The following is a 23,374-nucleotide window of genomic DNA, read 5'->3' on the forward strand; positions in this document are numbered from 1 at the left end:
ATTCGTATTTTCAGTTCATCATACACAAAATGAAGTATTCATTAAAAAAAAGTAATACCTTAGCCAAATATGTGTTTAAAGAATAATATTTTATATCTTGTGGTTTGGTGTGTCACTTTTTATCAGTTCATCTTTCGTTTATCAATTTTTCAATTGGCCAACTTTTATAATTTATTCCGATTATTGCAACGAGTACAGAACAGATTTCAACATATGTACATACGTACATAACCTATGTGCGTAAGCAATTATATCTCACAGTCTATAAAAACATACAAAACTTGTACTATGTGGGCATTTAAAATAAAAGTATATTCAAAATGAATATTTTATATAAAAAAAAATTGCTTCATCTGCACAAAATGTTAAAAATAATAAAATACATATACAAAAAAAAGGACTTGCCATTCACAGTCCATGATTTTTCTCTTTTCCAACAATATACATTTATGTGTTTGTATGTACATCAGAAAATATCGAGTATTTTATTAATTAAAAAATTTAATTAAATATATTTACACACTGAAACGACAGTTGACGATGATGATGGCTTGAATATACTATGGGCGAATCATATGTATATTATATGCTGCTTGTAGTATTACACTGGATTTATGGCCAGGATAAAAACAAAATCCAGTCAAAATAATAAAAATAAAATATATATTATGTATGTAGCTGCAAATCAAAAATTCATCATAATCATTTTTGTCGAAGGATGCTCAACGAGTTCGGTGGTTGAATATGGTTGACCAGGTGAAATGGGAGAAATAGGGTTGCATTGCAAAGGCAATCTCCATAGTAATGCCGATACTAAAAATATATATATGTATATAAAGTATGAGTACTACTACCGTCCACCACCCTCCCCCACCCCCCTTTTTCATATATAAAATATTTACATTGTTCGGATCAGTAGATTCAATGTTTGATATAAATTAATTAACAAAATCGAGATGAGTGCATTTGGTACTCGTCATTGTATAAGGGCTTAGGACTAGCCAAACTAAATCCCTTCTCTACAACCTCCTCCCTCCATAGCTCACACAATGCCAAGTCCTTCAAATTACTTTTAAACCAAATGCATTTAACTAAAATCAATAAAACAGTTAAAATGTAATTAAAAATAGAATAAAAATCATCATCACTCTATAAACAATGGTTGAAATATTTGAGTAGCATTTTGATAATAATATATGTACATATGTATGCACTATGCACAATGCACATACATATATATTTAAATTACAATTTTATTTTTCAATTAAAAAACTTTTTTTTTATATTTATATATAACATATTTATGTAAATAAAACGAAATATGTACATAAAAGATATTTAACTGATTGTATGAATATCAAACCGTTGGATTTACAAATTATTATTATTTAGTTATTTATTAACAAAATCGAAATTTTATTGAGTATACAATATATGTACAAACTTTGTTTTGGCATTCTAAATACAGTGGAAAAGGACAAGCTTTTGAAATAAATTTAATTACGAATTCTGGGAATAATGTATTTTCGAGGTAAAAGTGTTAAATTCAGATTGATGGTATTCTCCACTTGCACATAATTATGAAGTTTAAATACATCGACATTCCAATTACAACCCCTTTTAAGGCCCTAGTTATGAGTTTGGAAACCAAACTTTTGATACCATTTATTTCGCAAATACCATTTTTATGTGTTATATCAGCAAATTTCTCGTGTCAAAACTGTTCAGTTAAAGAAAGAGCTCCTATGAGAACCGTTTGGCAATACGAGAAAGCCAACTGGGACGGCCTCAATAATTACTTCATGATCTTTAACTGGTCACTAGCTTCCTCGATAGTGACATTGACGCCAGCGCTGATATGATCACAAGTTTAATTCTCCTGGGAATGAGTACTTTTATACCAAACAGGGTTAAAAGTATCAGACCCAAGGAAAACGCTTGGTTTGATGCGAGCTGTAAAGAGGTTATTAGGGCCAAAGAGGTTAGTTTCCGTTGCTATAAAGCCAACCGTACTGAGGAAACCCGGAAAAAGTTCAAACAAGCCAGGAAGGCCTGCAACGCCCATATTCGACGGACCAAATTTCCAAAATTTACGGCAAAAAATACTGCAATGTACCAAAGGCAGTAAAAATGTTTGGTCATTTGTAAAAAAAAATGAGGAATTCTTCCTCTTCTTCGGTTCCTACGCTCGTTGTTAATGACACTCCTTTTGTTAGCTCTTTAGAGAAAGCTAATCTCTTTGCTAGGCAGTTCGCCGCCAATTCTACGCTGCCAGTGAGTGTTATGACTCCGCCTGTACTTGAGCGAGTTAGTGATTCTATGGGACCAATCTTTTTTCGCACTCGTACTGTGGCAAGAGTCCTAAGAGATCTAAACACACATAAATCCGCTGGTCCGGATGGTATCCTCGCTATTGTTCTGAAGAGGTGTTCTTCAACGCTGGCAAAACCACTGCGTAAGCTTTTTCATCTGTCCTACTCCTCAGGTCTCGTTCCGAGCGGATGGAAAACGGCATTTGTCCAGCCTATTCCCAAAAAAGGCGAATCTTCCTCACCCTCTAACTACCGACCGATTGCACTTACGTCCCTTCTTTCCAAGGTCATGGAAACGCTGATTAATTATCAGCTCAAGAAATATCTTGAAGATCGAAAGCTTCTTAATGACCGGCAATACGGCTTTCGTAGCAATAGGTCCACTGGTGATCTCATGGTTCATCTCACCGAACAGTGGAGCAAATCTTTACATCGTTTTGGAGAAAGTAAGATTATTGCACTTGATATTTCAAAAGCATTTGATAGGGTTTGGCATCAGGCTCTCTTATCGAAAATGCGTGCATTCGGTTTTCATGAATCCCTGCTTCATTGGATTAGTAATTACCTTTCGGATCGTTCAATACAAGTAGTATTGGATGGATTCAAGTCTAAAAACCATAAAATAAATGCTGGTGTGCCCCAGGGCTCTGTTTTATCTCCAACACTATTTCTCATTTTTATTAATGATCTTCTGTCTGCAACATCTAATCCTATACATTGTCTCGCTGACGATAGTACTCTTCGCTTTTCATATTCGTTTTCAGACTCACATCCCTCTTCTTCGGATGTGGAACTGCAACGACAAAATATGATAAGCTCATTAAATTCCGATCTAAACAGCATTGTTCAATGGGGACTAAAAAACCACGTGGAATTTAATGCTTCGAAAACCCAATGCTGTCTTGTATCGTTAAAGAGAGATATACCCCCATTGCCATTATCCATGGATGGCACTTGCATCAATGAGACTGAACACCTCGATATTCTCGGTATGAATGATCACATACGTGATGTCGCCAAAAATGCCGCAAGTGTTTGGGTTTTCTTAGGCGATGCAAGAAATATTTCACCTCTTCTGATCTGGCTGTTATCTACAAGACTTACATACGTCTAAAGCTTGAGTATAACTCCCATCTCTGGGCTGGTGCTCCTGCAACTTACTTAAGCCTCTTGGATAGTTTTGAACGTAGAGCATTTAAATTGATAGATGATAATGTCATCATAAGTTTATTTACTTCGCTTGAACATCGTCGTAAGGTCACTTGTCTGACCCTTTTTTATCGTTATTTTAACGGCTTATGCTCTAATGAAATAGCCAGTTGCATTCCTTCCCTTAGACAGTTCAACCGTAATACTCGCGCTTCTAGGAATGCTCATCAGTATACCCTCGAGCCCAACTTCGGTCGTACTGTCAAATACAGAGATTCGTTCTTTAGCCGTACTATGCGAATGTGGAATGCCTTACCACACTCTGTCTTTCCTAATCATTGCAATATTCAGGAATTCAAAACCAATGTGCACCGACATCTTCTTTTACACCCTCTCTCCTCTTCCTAGTGCTCACACTGTGCCTCTGCATAATAAGGGTAGTAATATCCCCTTGAGTGTGTGTTTATTATAAAAAAAAACAACATTCTTTGAACTTAAATTTCGAACCAGACTAAATTAGGTAGTTTTTCAAACTCAGAACTTTATTTCACTGACTCCAACCTTCAATTTATCGTGTAAAAACTAGCAAAAACATTATTTTCTACAAAACACTCAAGCTGCAAGTCCATCACAATTTGTATTTTATATTGTAAAAAAATATTAATTATTATTTATTTTCCAATTTGACATGGAACCTTTTTTACAAAACATTCACTAGAATTGTTCAGAAAATAAATTAGTCAAAGAGTAAAAAATTCAGCTTTTAGTTGAATGACAAAAACATGATCAACTGTCACCTTGACATAAGTAGACTTGACTTTATAGTTAGAGATTGGGCAGATTCAGGCAACACAGGGGAATTCATTTGCAGTCAACTTCATTCTTTGAACATAAATTTCGACAAAAACATCAAGTTAAATTTTCAAGTGTCATGAATTTTAAATTCAGAACTTTACTTCGCAAACTTCTACTTTAAGTTCAAGTACCAACGAAATTATTGTCTACGAAACACTCCTCAGCCAAGCTACAACTCCATCACGATTTATATATTGAATTGTAAAGAAATATTAGTTCTTATCAAAACCTACAAGAAACCATTTTACAGAAAGTTTTAAAAGAAGTTGTGCAGTATATAAATAAATCATAGAGTTGAATGAAAAAATATGATCACCTGTCATTTTGACATGAGTCGACTTGACTTGATAGGTAGATTTTTTTTGACTAACTTTCCAGCCAACTTTCCAACAAAGGTGCCGTAATTGGAAGGAATTTTTTGGCAGCTGGCCAATCAGATGCTAGAAACTTGCCTTACGTCTCCTGAACCTGCCCATTTTTCTTGACTAACTTTCAAGTCAACTTCCAGGCATTTTATTTTGCCAGATGGCCAATCAGATACGAGAAATTTGCCTTACTTTTAAGTCCCTAATGTTGTCTGAACCTGTCCATTATTATTTCTGATAAATTTCTGGAGATTCAAATTAATTTTATTGACAGATATAACTTGCAAACTATTTCACAGATAAGTTTTTGTTAATTCATCACGCCAATCGCCACTACATTCAAATGTCAAAACAATTGTTTAACATAAACGTCACCGATGTAATGTAAACAAGCCCTTCTGTCAAATTGAAAATATGAATGCTTTTATCTAAATATATAAACACAAAAGTTTTCATGTGGATGACTTTGATGTTAGTAAATAAAGTAATTCTTTTTAATATGCAATGAAAGAGAATTGAAAATGAATTTTGCTGTCATTGCTTTGGTAGTAAAATTTACGTTCAATATAGCTGCCAAATTTTTTAAAATTAAATGCACTTGAGAATAAGTGCGTTATTTGCAAAACATTTGTAACACAATCGAACTAATCACAAACTGGCATTTGAATTAAAAAAAAAGTTTTACATTCTTTATTTTAAGACTTTTTCCGTCTATCTAGATTCCTAAATTTGTTTGCAGTTCTGATCCACTGTAGCAGAGCGTGGCGAATAAAACATTCAAATTCAGTTGACATCAGCAAAAAGTGTGGCATAAATATGCTACAACATGGTGTCGTTCCATACTTCAGCCAAATTCATTTTTAACCCATAAATGTGATTGGAGGAGAGCGAGCAGGTGAATATAGGCTGAATGAATATGTTTACATAAACGTTAACAACCAACCAACGACCTCTTATGACAATTAAAACATAATTGACGGTCAACATAAATAACTCGGCTGTAAAGGGTAAATATACCTATATTCGTTTTCGTTGCTTCTCATTCTCGTTCGCTTGTTTGACATGTCCCCAATGTCCAGAACATCCATCCTCGCTCCATCGTTTTGCTTTTGAAAATTCTAATTTTCAAAATTTTATGCCAACTGATGGATATTTTGTACATACATACATACATTGAAATATATCAAATGGCATTGATGGTGGTGGTGGACATGAGATTTTGTCGAGCTGTAGAAAGGGTAATGTCCAGACTCTCATATCATCTCCCTGGAGGATTTGAACAATTCAGCAAAATTCAGACGACTACGGCAACGACAACGACGACGACGACGAAGCGCTGGAACACTTTGTTTTGTCCATCCTGGCATGTCACTCAGATTCAGATACCTACCTGCAAACCTATGATAGATCAAGAGGAGAGCTGGAGCGGCCAGCACATAAAGGTTTTGTCCATTAGATCCTTTTATGGATGCCGAAAATAGAAAGGTAAAAGGGCAAAGAGAGTGGAGTGTTCGAGTTGGTTTTGCAGGTTTGGTATTGGTATGGCAAGGCTTACAGAAATGAAATTGGCGGAAAAGCCGATTCAAAATTTTGTTTTGTGTGAAGGGATTAGTTGAACTTAAAACAATTACTATACCTCTTCGCTCACACTGTTCAGCTCAGTTCAGTAAGAGATACCTTAACTCTTTGGGTAGATGATATGGAAAGTGGATGGAGGACCATGATACATATGTATACAGTATGTTCGTTATACTAAGGACATCAGCCAGAGGGATATCGCGTGGACGAATCAGTTTTTGATGGCGTATTAGTTTTAAATGCCATTTGTCCTGGATTGTGTGTTATGTGTTATGTACAATCAAACATAAATGATGATATGGAAGGATTGAATAGATTCGAAGAATTCCGAAAATTATTATTAATTTGTTTATTGCATTTTAAGTAATTGAAATGGTGCATATTGCTGATATCTTATCAATAAAATAACGAATTTTTGTTATAACTCCTTTATATGCGGCGCAATGTTTCTCAAACACGACAGCGATTAATCTACATATAATATTTTAATTATTCTAAGCGTATATACAAACATACATATATATTAGATAAATTGATTGAACGATTGATTAAGCCCGCACAAAAATTAATCATTTTTGGGTTTATGAATCCAAATGTGAGATATAATTGCCTTAATTTGAAGATCTTAAAACAATGATGGATGTATTTTCTCAGTAATAATCAAAAATCAATAAAAAACGTTTGAGCTAAAAGCACTAAGAACTACTGTAAAGTATCTAAAGTTACAAACAAATTAAATATAAGACATAAATATCATTGCTTAGGAGCACATAAGCTTCATATACAAAGTTTAGTCACCTGAATTGTTAACGTAAATGACTCTTACTAAATGTCATCTAACTTTTTATAACACCTGACCAATCAGAACCTCTAAAATTCAGATATCTGAACATTCAATTATTATTTTGTGTATTTCAAAGCTACGGAGGAAAATAATTGGTCAGTTTAGTTTTCTAAGAACTCAGAGATTTTTGTATTTCGTAAAAATGTCTCGGTTTTGCTGTCAAAACCCTGGAAATACAATTTTTTAAATTCGAACATTCAATTATTTTCAATCGTACAAATCGATAAGTAAGAAAACCAATACAATATCTGCTTTGACTAGTATCCAAGAATTAATAGTGAATTCTGTTTAGAAGTCATAGAAGCCTTCGACAAAGAATTATTATTTATGTTTCATATTCTTGGTACAGAGTTCAAGAAGGAAAGGTATGATTTTATGCAATTGAAAGGAAAATTATTATTATAAAACTCATGTTATACTTTTTTAACAACGACTCCTCAAACATGACAACAAACCCTGCCCTAGCGTTGGGAATACAAATCGATGCCTTAACGTTATACGAGTTTAATTATCATTTCCAGTGAGTAAAAACAAACCGAAAGAAGGGAAATTAGTTACTGAAAACGTTTTCAATACCTTTTAAAAAAAATTAACATGACACAATGTTGAATTAACAATATGCAAGTTCCTTCCTTCCTTAGCTTCAATTAATTTTTGTTTGAGAAAGGAATTCATCATGATTGAACAAAAAATACCATAATATTTATAAATTTATTAATATTTCAAAGTGAAATACTGAATGATTGAGCTGCTTTGGGATTTCAACTTTTTTCTTAATAATAATTCTTTATAGATATACGAAAAAAAAACATAGAATATTGCATCTTTTTGCCGAGAGACAAATGTTTTAGTGCGGAAGAATAAAGAAAAAAGAAATTACGGAAAGAGTGCGGTGCACTTTTCAATTGCTTTTCTTTTATTTCCTCTTTTTATATAAATAACATTTTTTTCTTTCGTTTGATTCTACAAATTTCCATTAGTTCAATATCTCTCTAAAGAGTATAAGACCAAACGTAGCATAGAACTTGAGGATGAGGACTTCTTGTTCCCCTTTCCTTTTTTTTCCAGGAATATCAACTTTGCCAAATCAAAATTATGAAAAAAAGAGAAAATATATATTTAAAAAAAAAATAGAACGATGAATCAATAGGAATTGGAAAAAAGGGAAAAGATTGCTTGAAGATTTTGTTTGCATTCGAATGCCATTTATTGAATTAAAAGAAAAAATAAGTCACCAATTGAAAATTTGTTCATTTTCTTTAATGTTTTCTCAGGACTCTCATTGTTTTTTTTTTGTTTCATTTTATTTTGATTTAATTCAATTTTTGTTTTTTTTTTCTCCCTTTCAAATTAGATTCTTAACTTAATGCACGAGAAATCCTTGTTTAAAAACCTTTAGAACAAGCTTTGAATTGGGGAGTATTAAAAAAGTTCATATTCACTTTGATTAATAATACAAGAGGGGCAGGTCTACAGCGGTCTTCTAACGTAACCACAATTCGAACAAAATATTTAAAATATTAGCATTCTATTTTAAAAACAATTCCTCCTAAATTCAGATACTAATTCTAAAAATTATGTTTCAAAATTATCGTCATTTCTCAAAATTCAAGCTCAATACTTTTTTGTTGCCAAACTCATTTAACAAAGTTAGGTACATAAGTAAATTTAATTGACACACGTCTGTGAAGTACCTTTACAAATAAAACTATAAATAAACATTTAAAAATCATAACATCGATTAGAACAACAAGTACACACAGTAAGCAGAGACACACACAAGCGTTTTTCAAAACTCCCAAAAGAGCACCCGCTTTCAACATCCAACATCAATTTGAACCAGAAAAACCAAAAGAAATCAAATTAAATTATATCAATTGAAAGAAGAAGTACAAATAAACCTCAAACTAAATGAATCAAGGGGGGAGTTCTCATAAAAATCAAAAAAACAGAATAAAAAAAAACTCGAACCACAGAAAAGTAAACAAACCATTCCTCCTATCCATCAGGATTCAAATACAGAGCACCAAGAATCGCAAAGCACGTGAAATTCGAAAACAAATTTCGAATTGCGCAGAATCTCTCTTTCTCTTCGTATTTGAACATTTTGTGAGTAAAATATGTCCTTTCATAGAATTTATGATGATGGAATATCCTAACGGAAACGGCACCACCGCCGCCGGAATGGACACTCGTGAAACGAGACGAGATGCTTCGACTCTCACATCCCTCAACTCCCTCAACCAACAAACCTCGTCTGCTGAATTGAATGCCTCTTTTTTATCGTATAAAAACTGACAGACAAGTGAACAGGACTTCAGTTTTAATTGAGTTATTACAACAGCAGCACAGTTGATTGCCGTGATTGCCATCATAGAGTAGTAAAGGACTATACAAGTGTTTTCATTGGAATAATAAACAAAAAAAATGTTCACTAATTGGCTGACAAGTTCATCGACTAACTCTACAGCTTCGTTGCCACAACTTCCGCCTCCTACACTGGCATCCACGCCTCCGGATATAGTCCTAGAAGTTGGACCTTCGCCTGGTGTGCGATTTGTAGCACATAGCATAATATTGAGCATGCATAGTGGATATTTACGTTCGGCAATACGTTTAGATGAAAGTGCAGGCAGTGGCGGCGTAGGTGGTGGTAGTGGAAGTCCTCCTGATATGGTTTTATTCTTGACCAATGTGACAGCGGATCAATTCGCACCACTTTTGACCTACATGTACACTGGCTATTTGGATTTAAATGTGGATAATATATTTGGAGTGCTTTTGGCTACACATGTATTGCATATGCCACGAGCGCTTGAGATTTGCAGGTAAATTAAATCATACCCATTTCACTCCGATATGGGAATTTCCTAAACTTATTTCTTTGCAGGGCTTTTTTGTCACGAGCTCAGTCCGAAGGATATCTCAGCAATGGACATTTTCTTGGAAGTACAACCAGTAACAGTAAAATCATTCGTCCAATTGCCAGCAAAGCATCTGCTCCGAATTTGGGATTTATTGCTCCACCAATGCAACATGTATCCTTGCCCAGCACGTGTACTCCATTCAAGAGCCTCCAGCAGCCTTTTGTGACCGGCCCAGTTTTTCAACCTACCATCGACGAACTATCTGAAAGTGATACACAATCAATTGCCGTAGCATCACCCAGGCCCACCCCGCCAATCCCAAGCGAAAGAGATGACCCACTCCCTAAGCGCTCTTCACCTCCGTCCACATCCTACAACACACCAGCAACAGCCCCTAAACGTCAGCATAAATCAAAACGATCCCATGACAAGCATCGCGGGGGTAAAACAACTTCCAACCAGCAACCAACACCACTTGTAGCAAAGGAACCTGTACCCGTTCAAATCGAAGTTGAAAATAAAACCATAATCGATGTGGCTAGCTGTGATGGACCCATCCGTTTTCGGCGTGTGCTCAACGACGCTTATGGCCATAAGCCTGATGTTTTGCAATTTGCCCCCGCCCAAGAACGCACTCAACAAAGTGTATCGTTCTCATTTCATCAGCAAATGGCCAAGACAATTAGCCAGCGGCAAATGCATTCAGAAGAATCCGAGAACAGTGAGGATCTGAGTGCCAAAGGGGGTGGTTCTGCAAATGGCTCCAATTCCAAAACCGGAGAAATCTACAACTGCGTCTATTGCAAGCATACTTTCAAGTCGCAATATTGCTATCAGAAGCATGCCAAGAGGCATTTGAATCCCCTTTCGTTGGACTGTGCCAGTAGCAATAAATCATCTTCATCGGTTTCATCAGGACCTATTGCAATGACAACGACAGCAGGAGCAGCTTCAGCAGCAGTAGCAACTGCCACAGCATCTTCAGCAACAATGGTATTAGAAATTGAAAAGGATGAAAAAGCGATTCCATCCGTAGTGGAAGTGTCTACAAGCGAATTGCAACGACGTGAAGTACGTCCATTGGATATGAATGTCCAATACTATCCATGCAAAACGTGTGGCAGCAAGTTTCCAAGTTATTATTTTGTACATAAGCATCGTAAAATGTGTCATGCAAATGAAGAAAATTCTCAAAGCACTGAACCATCATCAGGAAAAAGTAGTGAACATTAGAAAATTTTTTTGTGAAAAGTGTTTAAGATAAAACAAAAGAAAGAATTATAAATTTTTTCCACTTGTTTGTGTAGAAATTGATATTTTTTAATTGAATAAAAGAAAAATACTTATTTATTTAATTTATTCGAAACTAAAATTTAATGTTCAAATTTATTTGTTGGTTTATTAGTTGAAATTAATTTTAGGTTTTAATGACAACTTTTCTATTACGATTGTTTTGAGTCTTTTATGATCAAGAATCTTGTTGAAATAGTTGTTGGAAATATTTTACGAGCAATGTTTTTTTTATTATGACGGACAAACATATCTGTTGACATTTGTTTCAAATACTTAAGGTGTTGTTGTTGTTGCTGTTGATAATAATAAAGCAGATTTAATGCCTTATCAAAACTATCAATTTTTAAGTATTAGACTTTTAGTCTCCAATGTGGGGGTCTGAATTGATGACAAATTGTTTGTAAGCTCTAGTGAAAGCTATTATACAAAAATGGTTGAAAATGTTTGAAATACTCAGTCGAATTTATTTTAAAATTCATCTAGTAACAAGATTCAATAAATTTGTTTAATTTTCAAAATTATTACGCTCTTGACTCAAGCATAGCAAGAACATAGCTTTTTTTAAGACGGGCCAAATGATTTCAAGTGCTAAAAGGCAATTGAGGTAAGTAAAATTTGATACTCTCGTATCCTAAAATAAAACATAGGAGATTTTTAAGTGAAAAAAAATGTCACGTAGGCAGAAGTGTGTCTTTTTAGAAATTCATGTTTTAAAAAATATAAACTTTCGGCATTTTTCAATTCGGATGCAAAAATAAAATACAAGACAGAATTTTATAAAAATGAATTGTTTCGTTTCAATGATCTTAGTTTCTAACAGTGCAATATACATTTTCGTCGATTATTTGTGAGGACAAAACAATCGCCAAGATAAAGTACTCTAAAAGGGGTTTGCATTGGATTTTGATTTAAAGAAAATACGAGTATATTTTCGAAAATACATTAATAGAAACTTAAGGTGTATAATTTTATTAACAAAGGTACATAAAACTTTAGCCTATTGCACCAAATGGTAAATCACGAATCATTTGGCATCATTTCACTCAGTAGCTCAAAAGCATAAAAACACCAAATGTTGACTTTTTAATTAGATAAACTGGGTTCTGCAGTACTTTAGACTGTATTCGTTTCTACGTGAAATCACTCCATTTGAACGAAATTTGGCCTAAAGAATTTAATGAGAATCAATTTATTCTGATATCAATCAGACTAATACTTTGGGCTGATCGGTGTGGACAGGGTGTTAACCCACACAAAACCGATTTAGACTTATTTTCGAGGAGATACAAAATTCCATTAGTCAACCCTCCCTATATTAAAGGAATCCAATTAAAATTTTCGACATAGGCTAAATACCTGGGTCTTGTTTTAGATAAAAAAACTAAATTGGAAACGCAAAAAAGCTATTGGTATTAAATGGGGCGCACAACCCAGAATCACGCATTGGCTTTACACATCGGTAATTAGACGTATTTTAATGTACGGTGTGGCAGTATGGTGGACTGCTTCAGAAAAAGGTATAAACAGGGATAAATTAAATAAAGTCCAACGTTCAACTAGCCTATGTATAAGCGGATCGCTTCGCACGACCCCATCTGCGGCACTGGACACCTTACTCTACCTAACACCCCTTGACATATTAAGCAAACAAAGCTTCGTCGCAGTGGAATAACAACAACATTGGCCACTGCGTAATTCTTAGGTATTTAAAATGAATTCCAAAGCACACAGACTACACCATCCCTCAATTGCAATTCGACAGAAACTTCCAGATTTATATACCTTCCAGATCTTTCTGGGAGGATAGGGCATTTCTGAAAGACGAATCAACCCATTTTTATACAGATGGTTCAAAAACAAAAGAGGGGGTTGATGGAGGTGTTTACTCTGAACGACTGAAATTAAGTCTCTCATTCCGCCTTCCCTATTATTATTTTGGCTATAAAAAAGTCTTGTCCTGGCTTAAAGAAAACGTGATATCAACATCTGATATCCGTATCTTCTTATAGTCAGGCCGCTATCAAATCTTTGGACTCTGTGTTTACAAACTCTATAACAGTCCATAACTGTCGATCACCTCTAAAGGCACAACAATTTAATATACACCTTTGCTGGGTGCCGGGCCATAGAGACATTCTAGGTAACTCTAAGGCAGATGAACCGCCAGGAACGGTACAGTGCAGCCCATCCTACCACGTTTAGCACATACTGGAATACCAATCGCTACTTGTAAACTTTTTCTAACGCAAGACACTGTGAGGAGGGCAGGCACCAGGTGGAACAACATCACCACGTGTCAAGTCATAAAAAATATCTGGCCTATACTACATTTAAAGGTGTCAAGGTGCTTGCGATCTCTAAGCAGATCGCATATAAGCTCGACAATAGGTGTCATAACCGGACACTGTCTAATAGGAAAGCACGCCACGCGACTAGGCGTATTCTTAAATGACTTTTGCAGAAGCTGTATGGACGAGGAAACAGTTCTTCACCTTCTCTTCATACATGCCCTGCTCTAGCCCAAAAATGCAAGAATTATTTAGGAGAATTCTTTTTAACGATCTTAATCATATCAGCATAATCAGCCTCTCACGTTTCGTAAGGGACTCAAATTGGTTCCATTGAGCTTAGAAGGAAGTCTCAAGATTCCCGTGGTATCTCAATGGGTCATTAAACTGGCCTAAGTGTGTCCGATTCCATCATGGACAACCACTTTAACCTAACCTATCAATCGTCACCACAAAAATGTTTTCAATTTTTTAACTTCAAAAGTTCACGTTTCTCTAAAAAAAATATATATAACATATTTGATTTTCGAAAAGTGGAAACATTTTCGAAAGCTCCATACATTCAATTAAAAACATTCATAGTGAGTATTGTTTTTTTGTTTGTTTTTTACACAAATAGCTTATTAAAGAATCCACCTTAGATTGCTTAGAATTAACAAAGCCCACGAAGCAATTCTCCAAGCATAAGGTTCAAACACCTGTTAGGTATAGTTTTTTTTTGTATTATTATTCGCATGTATACATCAGAAATAAAAGTGTCCACAAAAGTCCCTACTCTCTTAATCAAAGTAAGTACATTCAACAACATACATTTATAAATATTCTGATTAACGAAAAAACTGTGTCACATCAGAGAACCGAGAACACAACCAAATTAACAAATGTGTTAAAAGGCATATTATAAGACCTCAAATGTCCCGAAAAAGAGAATTCCATATTAGTAGGATCAAATTTCCACGTCTTTTCGTACCCGATTCTCCCAATTGCACTCATCCGACATCGCACCCTACAACAAAAATCACAACCTCGCTTTCATACAAACGTACATACATATGTACATAAATATATGTATATGTATGTATGTATCATTTTTAATTAATTGACAATTTGTTTGTATGAATATTTAAAAAATGGAATTTAATTAACTCTTTTCCATATCATAGGAGCGACGAAGAAGTGCAGCAGTGGGAGGCAAATGAAATCCTTTGCTTGTCGTGCGTTTTGTATTTTATAGGCATTTATACTTCCTGTTCTGTCACTCATTAATTTTATATATTTTTAACTACAAATTGCCCTCGTAGGGACTAAAGGATATGTATGAAGGCATATATTTTTTTTTTTCATTGGTTCTGGTTCTTTTCAGTGCGCGTTTTTAATTTGGTGGTCGCCAATGGAGAGAAGGACGATTTAACATTTTATTTATTTTTTGGTTCTCATTCTATATTCATACGAGAACTGTGTCCAGTCGTCCTGTTTGGGGAATAAAGTAGTTGCAATCTACCGAAACGAGCAACCGAACTGCCAAACCAACTCCAGTCAATCTCAATTCATACATTGCCTGCCTGCTATACACCCTTACAAACTCCATATTATGGATATTTTATGGAATTTTAAAATATCCTTAAATCAAATAAAAATGCAAGGACCTCTTCGCCAAACGATCCATCAACCACATCCCTTCATCCAATCTTCCCTTCCCCATCTCCATTTCCATCCTCACCGCCATCCCTATCACTGCCAGCCCACCTTCTCACCTTCACTGCTGCCACTGGCCTGCTTGCTCCAGCTAGTCCTGCTAGGCCCTTTCTTTCTGAGTGAATTTCGTGATTTCATGCTCAGCGGAGCTGGCCAGTTAATTAAAATATTTTTAACTGGCGAGATTTTTTTTTCTTTCTTTTTATTTTATTTTCCCTGGATTTTTTTATTTCTCCGGTTTGATGGTTGATTGGCAAAAAGAACCAAGCATTGCGGTGGGTAAACACCAAAGTAAAGTAAAATAAAAAATAATAATAAAAATAAATGAAGAAAGTCCTCGTCAATAAAACAAAACCAAAAAAAAAAAATAATAAAATAACGGAAATGAGCCAGTGCGTTAAGTGTTTTCTGTGCAGCACATCATCCATCTCTGGCGGTGGTGGTGTGTGTAAGAACATTTTATTACATTTTGATGAATAGCCGCTCGTCCTTTTTAATTTTAATTTGAATTCATTCTCGAATTGTCAATAAAGTTAATTTAAAATTCTATCTCCTTTTCCCTTCTACCACCTCCTTACTACCCACTCGACAAAAAAACAAGGAGACCAGCAAAAAAAAAAACATTCAACAAAAAGAAAAAGGAAACCAAACGAGAGAGTATGAATAAATGAAGAATGCCTCACAGTGACAATTTCATTAAATTAATTAAATTATGTTGCAGAGATTTAAAAAATCACAGATGATTTTTATATGTATACACATAATATACAAAAAAGTAGAGAATACAAATATTATTTCGTTGATTTATTTAACTAATTCACTTAATAAACAAAAAATATAAATAAACTTACCTTTATTTTCAGTTGAAATGTTATCGTTCAACGTTACTGCTTTTGCAGAGTCATTTGTTAAGTTGGCAGGAATCGAAGGAGGTTCCACATCAAGGTGTTTCTTTTTAGGCTCACTGCAAAAGAAAATTTATTAATCATAACGATATCCAAATTCGATTTAGTTTTTGTAGTGGTGTGCAAATTTTAACCATTATCATGCTTTCAGTTTGTAGGGACACAGCTAAATTAAAATAATTAAGGTAACTCAAGAGTCCATAGAGAACCAGGTCCTAGTGACTCTCAACTCTTCTGTGTGCGACTAATTTCAAGTATGGACTGGACCTACAGTTTGAGAAAGCACTTTTCATGACAAGAATTGGCCTTTGATTATTTGTCAATCCCTCCCAAGGGGCAGTAATCTTGAAAGAAAAACTTTATGTGGCAAATGCAGGGATTAAAACCAAGACTTCTGGCATGAGAGTCAAACTCACTTACCATCATGTCACGGATACGACAAAACTAAACAACTGTTAAAAAATAAATTCATAAAATTGGTTACGCAACAGCATGAAAACCTACAATTTGATTCCGAGTTCGAACGGCTAGTTCATTTGAGAAGCACTTTCTCATGACCAAAACTGCTCTTTATGGACAAAAAATAGTTAAAGCCAGGGATTGACCTCTAACAGTTTTATATAAAAATGTTGACATCCCGGAAAAATAATTAAAAACCTGAGGTAGAATCGGCTAAGGTGATTGTTGATAAACGACAATTAAATTTATCGAATTTGATCTAAGTAAGGTGATAGTCAAATTGATACCTAAAAAGCTTTCATAAAATAATGTGAATAATGTGGTAATTTTCAAAAAAATATGTTTATTCCGTATAGAGCTACCAGACGCTTACACAAATGACTTTAAAATTTCTTAGTTCACTTTGTTTCTTTAAAAAAATAAATTCCTGTGACCGACAAAGCTTACGATATTCGAGAAAAGCAAGAAAAGTAAGAATTTTATTCAAAATCAGCCAATTTAAAACTTTCATTCAGATATTTTATAAGAATCAATTTAAAATATCAACAGGGCCACAACGAATTTTGACAATTTGAATCTGAAATTGTTCAATTAAATTGAATTGAGGTGAATCATCTTACAAACGGAATGAAAATGATAGCCAATATGACTATGAAAAAAAATAATGGTCAACTATCACCTTAGATGATTCCACCCCTGTATTAGTTTTTATTAAATGTGTTTAATACAAATTAATATTAAAGTTGATAAAAACACCTCCGATAGCTAAAATGTCAAAATACTACGTATTAGGGAACAAAGTCCTGAAAAACGCTGGGACTTCCTTAAACCGATCGGTTGTATTTTTAAAAAACAAACGAACAAACAATGAAGTGAGTCCAGAATTTGAATTTAATAAAGGACACCTAGCAAGTACCTATTCATGGTACACAACAATTATACAGTTATAATTTTGATGAATAAGAGGACTAGTGTAAATTTTCACATACATTTAAATCTTTTAATTTAAAGACTATTAGTGAGCTTGAATTTTGAACAAACAATGACAATGAACAGGTTCACACGACATTAGGGGCTTGTCCAGCTGCATCTTTTTTGACTGACAAGTTAGTCAAGAAAAGTCTCCCACTCTCCCTAACTATGAAGTCAAGTCTACTTAGGTCAAAATGACATTTAATCATGTTTTTTCATTCAACTAAAAGCTGAACTCTATGATTTATTTATTTTCTGCACAATTCCATTTAATGTTCTGTGAAAAAAGGATCTCATTCCAAATTCGAAAAGAAATAATTAATATTTCTTTAAAATACAAATCGTGATGGAATTGCATCTTTCTGAGGTGTTTTATAGACAATAATGGATTTGGTAGTTTTTGAAGGATAACTTCAGGTTGAGGTTATTGAATTAAAGTTCTGAGTTTGAAATTTATGACACTCAAAACTAACTAATTGCCTTGGTCAAAACTTTCCTTCAAAGAATCCAGTTGACTGGAAATGAAATGCCTTATGTTGTCAGAAATTGTCTATTGTCTTTATGATTGTATGCCGAGCTAAAATGCATCAAATCCTTTTGCTAATGTGCTCTCGAAGCCACCATGAGACTAAGTGAAAGCTGTTCAAGTTAAAATTAAGCTTCAATAGGCCATATTCATAGTTCTTTGATAAGTTATGATTTTATATTTGCTAAACTAAACTTTAGTGTATGCTATTCATAGACAATTTGAACCCATCTTAAAATCTGATTGCGAAATTTTTTAAACAAAAATTAAAATGTCAAAAAACTTAAACATAACCAATATTTTGAAATTTTACTGGATGTTGGAATACTACCAAACAAGCGGAAAACGAAAGCTCTACTTAACCTGAATCGAGCCCATTGAAATAGATAAGGAAGATTTGTATGTTAACCTCCTAAATATTGAAGATTGAAATTCAATGAAAGGTTTGTCAATACCTGCGAGCTTCCAAGTCTTAACAGCACTAGCGCAACTTACGTACAATTTCTCAACTAACAGCAAACAGAGTAATTTAAAGGATTTCAAGGATTTTGGCTTTCCAGCTAACGTAATTCATTTTGTTTCCTTCAAGCTATTTTGTATAGGTTTTAGTGAAATTGTACTAGAATTGTATTAGAATATACCTTCAACCTTTTTATAACTAAACAAAGCTGCCAACTTTTGTATGAATAGCAGCTGTGCCTAACCTAGATGTTAAATATAGAATCCAGTTCAAATAGACTCGAGTTTAAAGTATGACAATGAATATGCCCCAATATGTTTATTATTTTCTTGAGGATAAGCATATTTTTTTTTTGGAAAATTCTAAATAATCTCAAACCAAAACAAGTTACACGCAATGTAGTATTTGCTCTAATGCTATGCTGATATTCTTTTTGAAACATCAAAATATTCTTTAAGCCTCTTTCTCCTAAATATTGCTTCTACTGCTAACTAACAAATACAAACAATTAAATCAAGATCATATTTGCCACCATAATTTTCCTGCCTATTCTTGCATATTCGCGAAACAAATGCACTAGACCATGAAATAAGAGTATCAGTGTTAGCTTCTAATTAGCTTGGTAAGTAGAATTTTCAGCGAATTGTACCTTTCCTCTAGTAGCAGCAACAAAACAAACAAAAAAACAATGCGTTGCTACACCACCATCGACGTGCCATCACATCATCGTAGAGTACGATGTTATTCTGCTTAGGTTTTATAAAAGAATACCGATTGAAAATTAAAATAATTTCGACTATACACAACTTACCTAACATCGGAGTTATTATCACTGCCACCATCAACATCGGTAGCCTTTGTTTTCTGTCCTGGTAGAATGAGACCAGTTTCTGTCAATTTCAACGAAGCAACGTTGTCCTTGTCAGTTGCAGTTGCAGTTCCACCTGCTCCTACTCCTACTCCTATCACTGCCGATGATTTAACTTCAGTTCCTGCATTAATGGAAGAAGCATACACAGCGGCATATGAGCTTTTGATGCCATTTGGAGCTCCAGCAGCATGTGTGTTTGAATTTATCGATGCACTATTGTTGTTTTGTTGTACTAATAATCCACTGCCATCCAAAGGAGACTTTGAGTTGCCATTTCCAGTTGCATTGGGGGTAACAGATTTGGGTGGCAGAGCAATATCCTTCTCACTAGTAGTTGTCGGAACATTCGATGACACAGAACCAGTCTTGTCTTCGATACTCTTCGTCGCTTCTGTGGAACTCGTGGTGGAATCTGATTTTTCACCAATACCTTCCACAGGGGTTGATGTCTTCGGTCCATTGGTTTCGGTACTCGATAAGCTATTGCAAGCACTTTCCGACTTGGGTTCTTTTCCAGTAGTCGAATTTGAAACCGAAGTATTGTTATTCGAAGGCGACTTCCGGCCTACACTGGTAGTTTTCGAACTCGAATCTGAAGTTTCGGATGCACTGGTTGCAGTAGTGGCGGAAGTTGATGTAGGTTCCGCAACTGCCGTTGATAAGGTAATTGTACATGACGTTGTCACCAATGAGGTGCTGTTGCTGGTACTTGTGACAGACGTAGTAGTGGTTGATGTTGTCACAGATGCTGTTGTTGTTGTAGATGCAGGTGCAGACGAATCACTTGCCGACTTGCTGGAAGATGAGGACAACGAAGTTGTTGATGTTGTCGTAGGCGTTGTCGAGGAACCAGAGGTTTTTGAAGATGTAACTGTCGCTGCCGTCGAGCCACTCGCAGTTGTTGTAGTGGCATTATTATTAGCGGTTGCAGATGAAGAAACTGTTGTAGTCGACGTGGACGTTGTCGTCGGTATCGTTGTCGTTGTGGTCGCCGTCGAAGTGTTTGAAGACGATGACGAACTATGCGACGACAAATGTGCAGCAGAAGAACGATCACGTCCACCAGTCTTTTGTTGTTGTTCACGCTGCAGACGAGTCGTGACTCCAGTCGTCAGTGAATCGATAATGCATTGGGACTGAGCTTGTTGCGATTTCTGAGGGTTTCTAGAGCTTCGCGTTCGCTGTCGGGACTTTCGCAGCAACTGCTTGTAGTTTTCCGTCTTCTTACTGAGGTAGTAGTAGCGAACACAATCCTGCGCAGATTTTCGGTCTAAGCTCGCGGCAATAGCTCCGAAATTTTTCGGATGTTGCAGAAATTTTTCTTTAAAAATCTCCTTTTCGCCAGCGGTCCAGACATTCACATTCTGGCGATCTTTGTAGTCAGCCACCATGTCCGACAGAGCGCCATTCTCATTGTGGTAGATTGCACGCCGCTTTTTGGCGTCATACATCAGTGGTGGTATCACAGCATAGGATCGCATTTTCTTGTCCTCCATGGCCTGCTCCTGCAGTCCATCCATAATCTCTTCCAGGTCAGCTTCGGATTTTATCCGTGAGCCGACTCGGTTGAAGCGCTCTTTGTCTTCGCGTTGCTTACGTAGCTCCGTAAACACTTTCTCAAAGAATTCACGGTTCTTAGCTTCGCGAGCTTTTCGCTTAGCGCTCGACTCAGACTTTTCGACCCGCTTGAGCCATTCTTGAGACGCTTGGGCGTATTTCTCCACCAATCCGGTGTTATAGATGTATCGTTCGCGTTTCACCTTTTTTAAATGCTCCAACAAATGCGACTTTATGGTCGCTTGGTGGCGTTTTATGATTTCCGCACAGGCCTCCACATCACACGGTTGATTATAGAGTGGCAGCTCAACGGGTGGGCCTAGCGAACTCAGAATGGAATGTTGGGCGGCAGCGATCTTGCGATTTTCATCGTAGATCTTTTGAGCCAAACTTTGATGGCGTCGCTTAGGTTGTAGCAGTTTCTCTTCTTCAGCTTTTTTGGGTTTGCTAGAAGCTTCCTGCAACAACTCTGCCTTCTTGGTGAGGCTCGCCAGAGTGTTTTCCGCATTGACGATCTCCTGATCGACCTTCTGGATTTGCATAAGCAAGTCTTCCTTGGCGGTACGACGCTCTTCGACAATTTCATTTGGCAGTGTGGGGGAGATCGCCTCTACTTGGGGATGGTAGGCTTCAGTCGTCTGCGGGGGCCGCTGCTGTTCTCGCGTCTCAATTTTGAGTTGTTGTGTCGCTGGAATATTTATTATCGCCGATTGGTGGCCGCTGTTGAGAAGGTTGCTGTTCATGCTGTTTGGAGGAAGGGGAGCCGGGGATTGTTGCGAATGCGACTGTACTAAATGTGAGCTGCGGTTGACTATGAGGGATGAAGTGGGTGGTTGTTGTTGTTGTTGCTGTTGCAGCTGAAGCTGCGACTGTTGTTGCGAAAGGTGTTGCGACTGCTGGGAGAGTGGTTGTTGCTGCTGCGTTGGGGGTTGCGAAGGGGGATGTTGTTGATGTTGCTGAAGGTGTTGCGAATGCGGATGTGGTTGCGTAGGCATGCTTTGTTGTCCGGCAGCGTTCATACTTGAAACAACGGGTGGCAGGTGATTGGAGTCGCTGAGTCGCATCTTCTTATAAGGTTGTCCCCCTGGATCGGGCGGTGCTTGCTGGTTCTGCTGCTGTTGTTGCCGCGCATGCACAATGTAATCACTTGACGCATATTGTACAGATGGCGATTGTGAATGCGACAACAAAACACCGGGTATGCGTTGACGTCCAACGGCTAGCATACCTCCAGATCCAACTGGCCCACCACCACCACCTCCTCCTCCTCCTCCTCCAGCTACACCAACACTCGCAAGTAACTGACCGGATGATGCGTGCGAGTATTGCACTGTTCCGTCCATCGTACTGGCGGTGGGTACTCCAGATACAAGGGTTGGTAGGCTGTTGCTGCTCGACACGACAACCGGTGATGACGCGACTGCTGCTGCCGCCGCTGCTGCACGATGATAGTCTTGGACTGCGGCTGGTGGCATTTGAGGTATTCGAGTGTATGGGCTCTCGCGGTATTGTGCAACCGGACCAATACTGTACGAGCTTTGCTGTATGTAACGGTGAGGTGCCTCGCGCACTGCATTAACGTCCGCGAATTTAGGATAGGTGTTGGCTGTTGCGCCGGGTCCTGGGCGCGGAGGTGAGAGCGGACTAGTTGCCGATCGTGATTGGGGTTGTTGTTGCGGGGGCGGCGGTCCAATGCCACCCTTCCCATATGATTGCGGTGTGTCGACCGGCCTGTAAAATCAAAACATCACAAAAAACAAGATAATTATTAGATTTGTTTGTAAATTAAATTATTTAATGATATTTTAAACACAAATTATTAATATTAAAAAGGCAATTTGATTGTATTTAATTTTATTTTAAAAATCTTATAAATTTGTTCATGTTAAGAAAATACGTATAAGACCTTTTTTTGGAAAACTTGTAAATATTTCATGTGACGAATTAAATGATCTGCATGAAAAATACAAAATATGGTTTACTCTAAGAATCTTGTAATTAAAGCGGTGCTATTAATGGGGATTATTTAATAGCTTGTGTTTCAAGTGTATCATTAAGATAATACTGTACTGTATAAGAGGTACCTTGAATATGAACAAGGTTCAGATCATACGATTGCTAGTTGTTAATTGGTTAAGTCGTTTGGAACCTAAACATAACTTCTTAAAACTTTTTAAATGTCTGATGTAATTAAAGGGTGATTTTTTGAGGTTAGGATTTTCATGCATTAGTATTTGACAGATCACGCGGGATTTCAGACATGGTGTCAAAGAGAAAGATGCTCAGTATGCTTTGACATTTCATCATGAATAGACTTACTAACGAGCAACGCTTGCAAATCATTGAATTTTATTACCAAAATCAGTGTTCGGTTCGAA

At 36.3% G+C, this 23,374-nt stretch overlaps 2 protein-coding genes across 4 annotated transcripts in view; one reads left to right on the top strand and one right to left on the bottom strand.

Moving 5' to 3' along the window:
* LOC129945205 (uncharacterized) overlaps positions 1 to 23,374 on the bottom strand; it is a 198,597-nt gene that overhangs the window by 22,036 nt on the left and 153,187 nt on the right. For all 3 annotated transcript variants that reach the window (XM_056054862.1, XM_056054864.1, XM_056054863.1), the window contains exons 3-4: positions 19,380 to 22,727; positions 16,098 to 16,210 (exon numbers count right to left, since the gene is read on the bottom strand). In XM_056054862.1, the coding sequence (XP_055910837.1) occupies positions 16,098 to 16,210; positions 19,380 to 22,727 (3,461 nt within the window). The remainder of the gene's footprint in view (positions 1 to 16,097; positions 16,211 to 19,379; positions 22,728 to 23,374) is intronic.
* On the top strand, positions 7,364 to 11,828 carry LOC129945206 (zinc finger and BTB domain-containing protein 49). The gene is made up of 2 exons (XM_056054865.1): positions 7,364 to 9,931; positions 9,994 to 11,828. The coding sequence occupies exons 1-2, from the start codon at positions 9,531 to 9,533 to the stop codon at positions 11,201 to 11,203; spliced, it is 1,611 nt and encodes a 536-aa protein (XP_055910840.1). The 5' UTR covers positions 7,364 to 9,530; the 3' UTR covers positions 11,204 to 11,828.

This window comes from Eupeodes corollae, chromosome 2 (assembly GCF_945859685.1).
Source record: "Eupeodes corollae chromosome 2, idEupCoro1.1, whole genome shotgun sequence".
NCBI lineage: Eukaryota > Metazoa > Arthropoda > Insecta > Diptera > Syrphidae > Eupeodes > Eupeodes corollae.

What these genes read in the sequence shown, in the direction of transcription:
- LOC129945206 (XM_056054865.1), top strand. Translation starts at nt 9,531, where the DNA reads ATGTTCACTAATTGGCTGACAAGTTCATCGACTAACTCTACAGCTTCG. An exon ending in CGAGCGCTTGAGATTTGCAG is followed by an intron (nt 9,932 to 9,993) that starts GTAAATTAAATC and finishes ATTTCTTTGCAG; the next exon opens with GGCTTTTTTGTCACGAGCTC.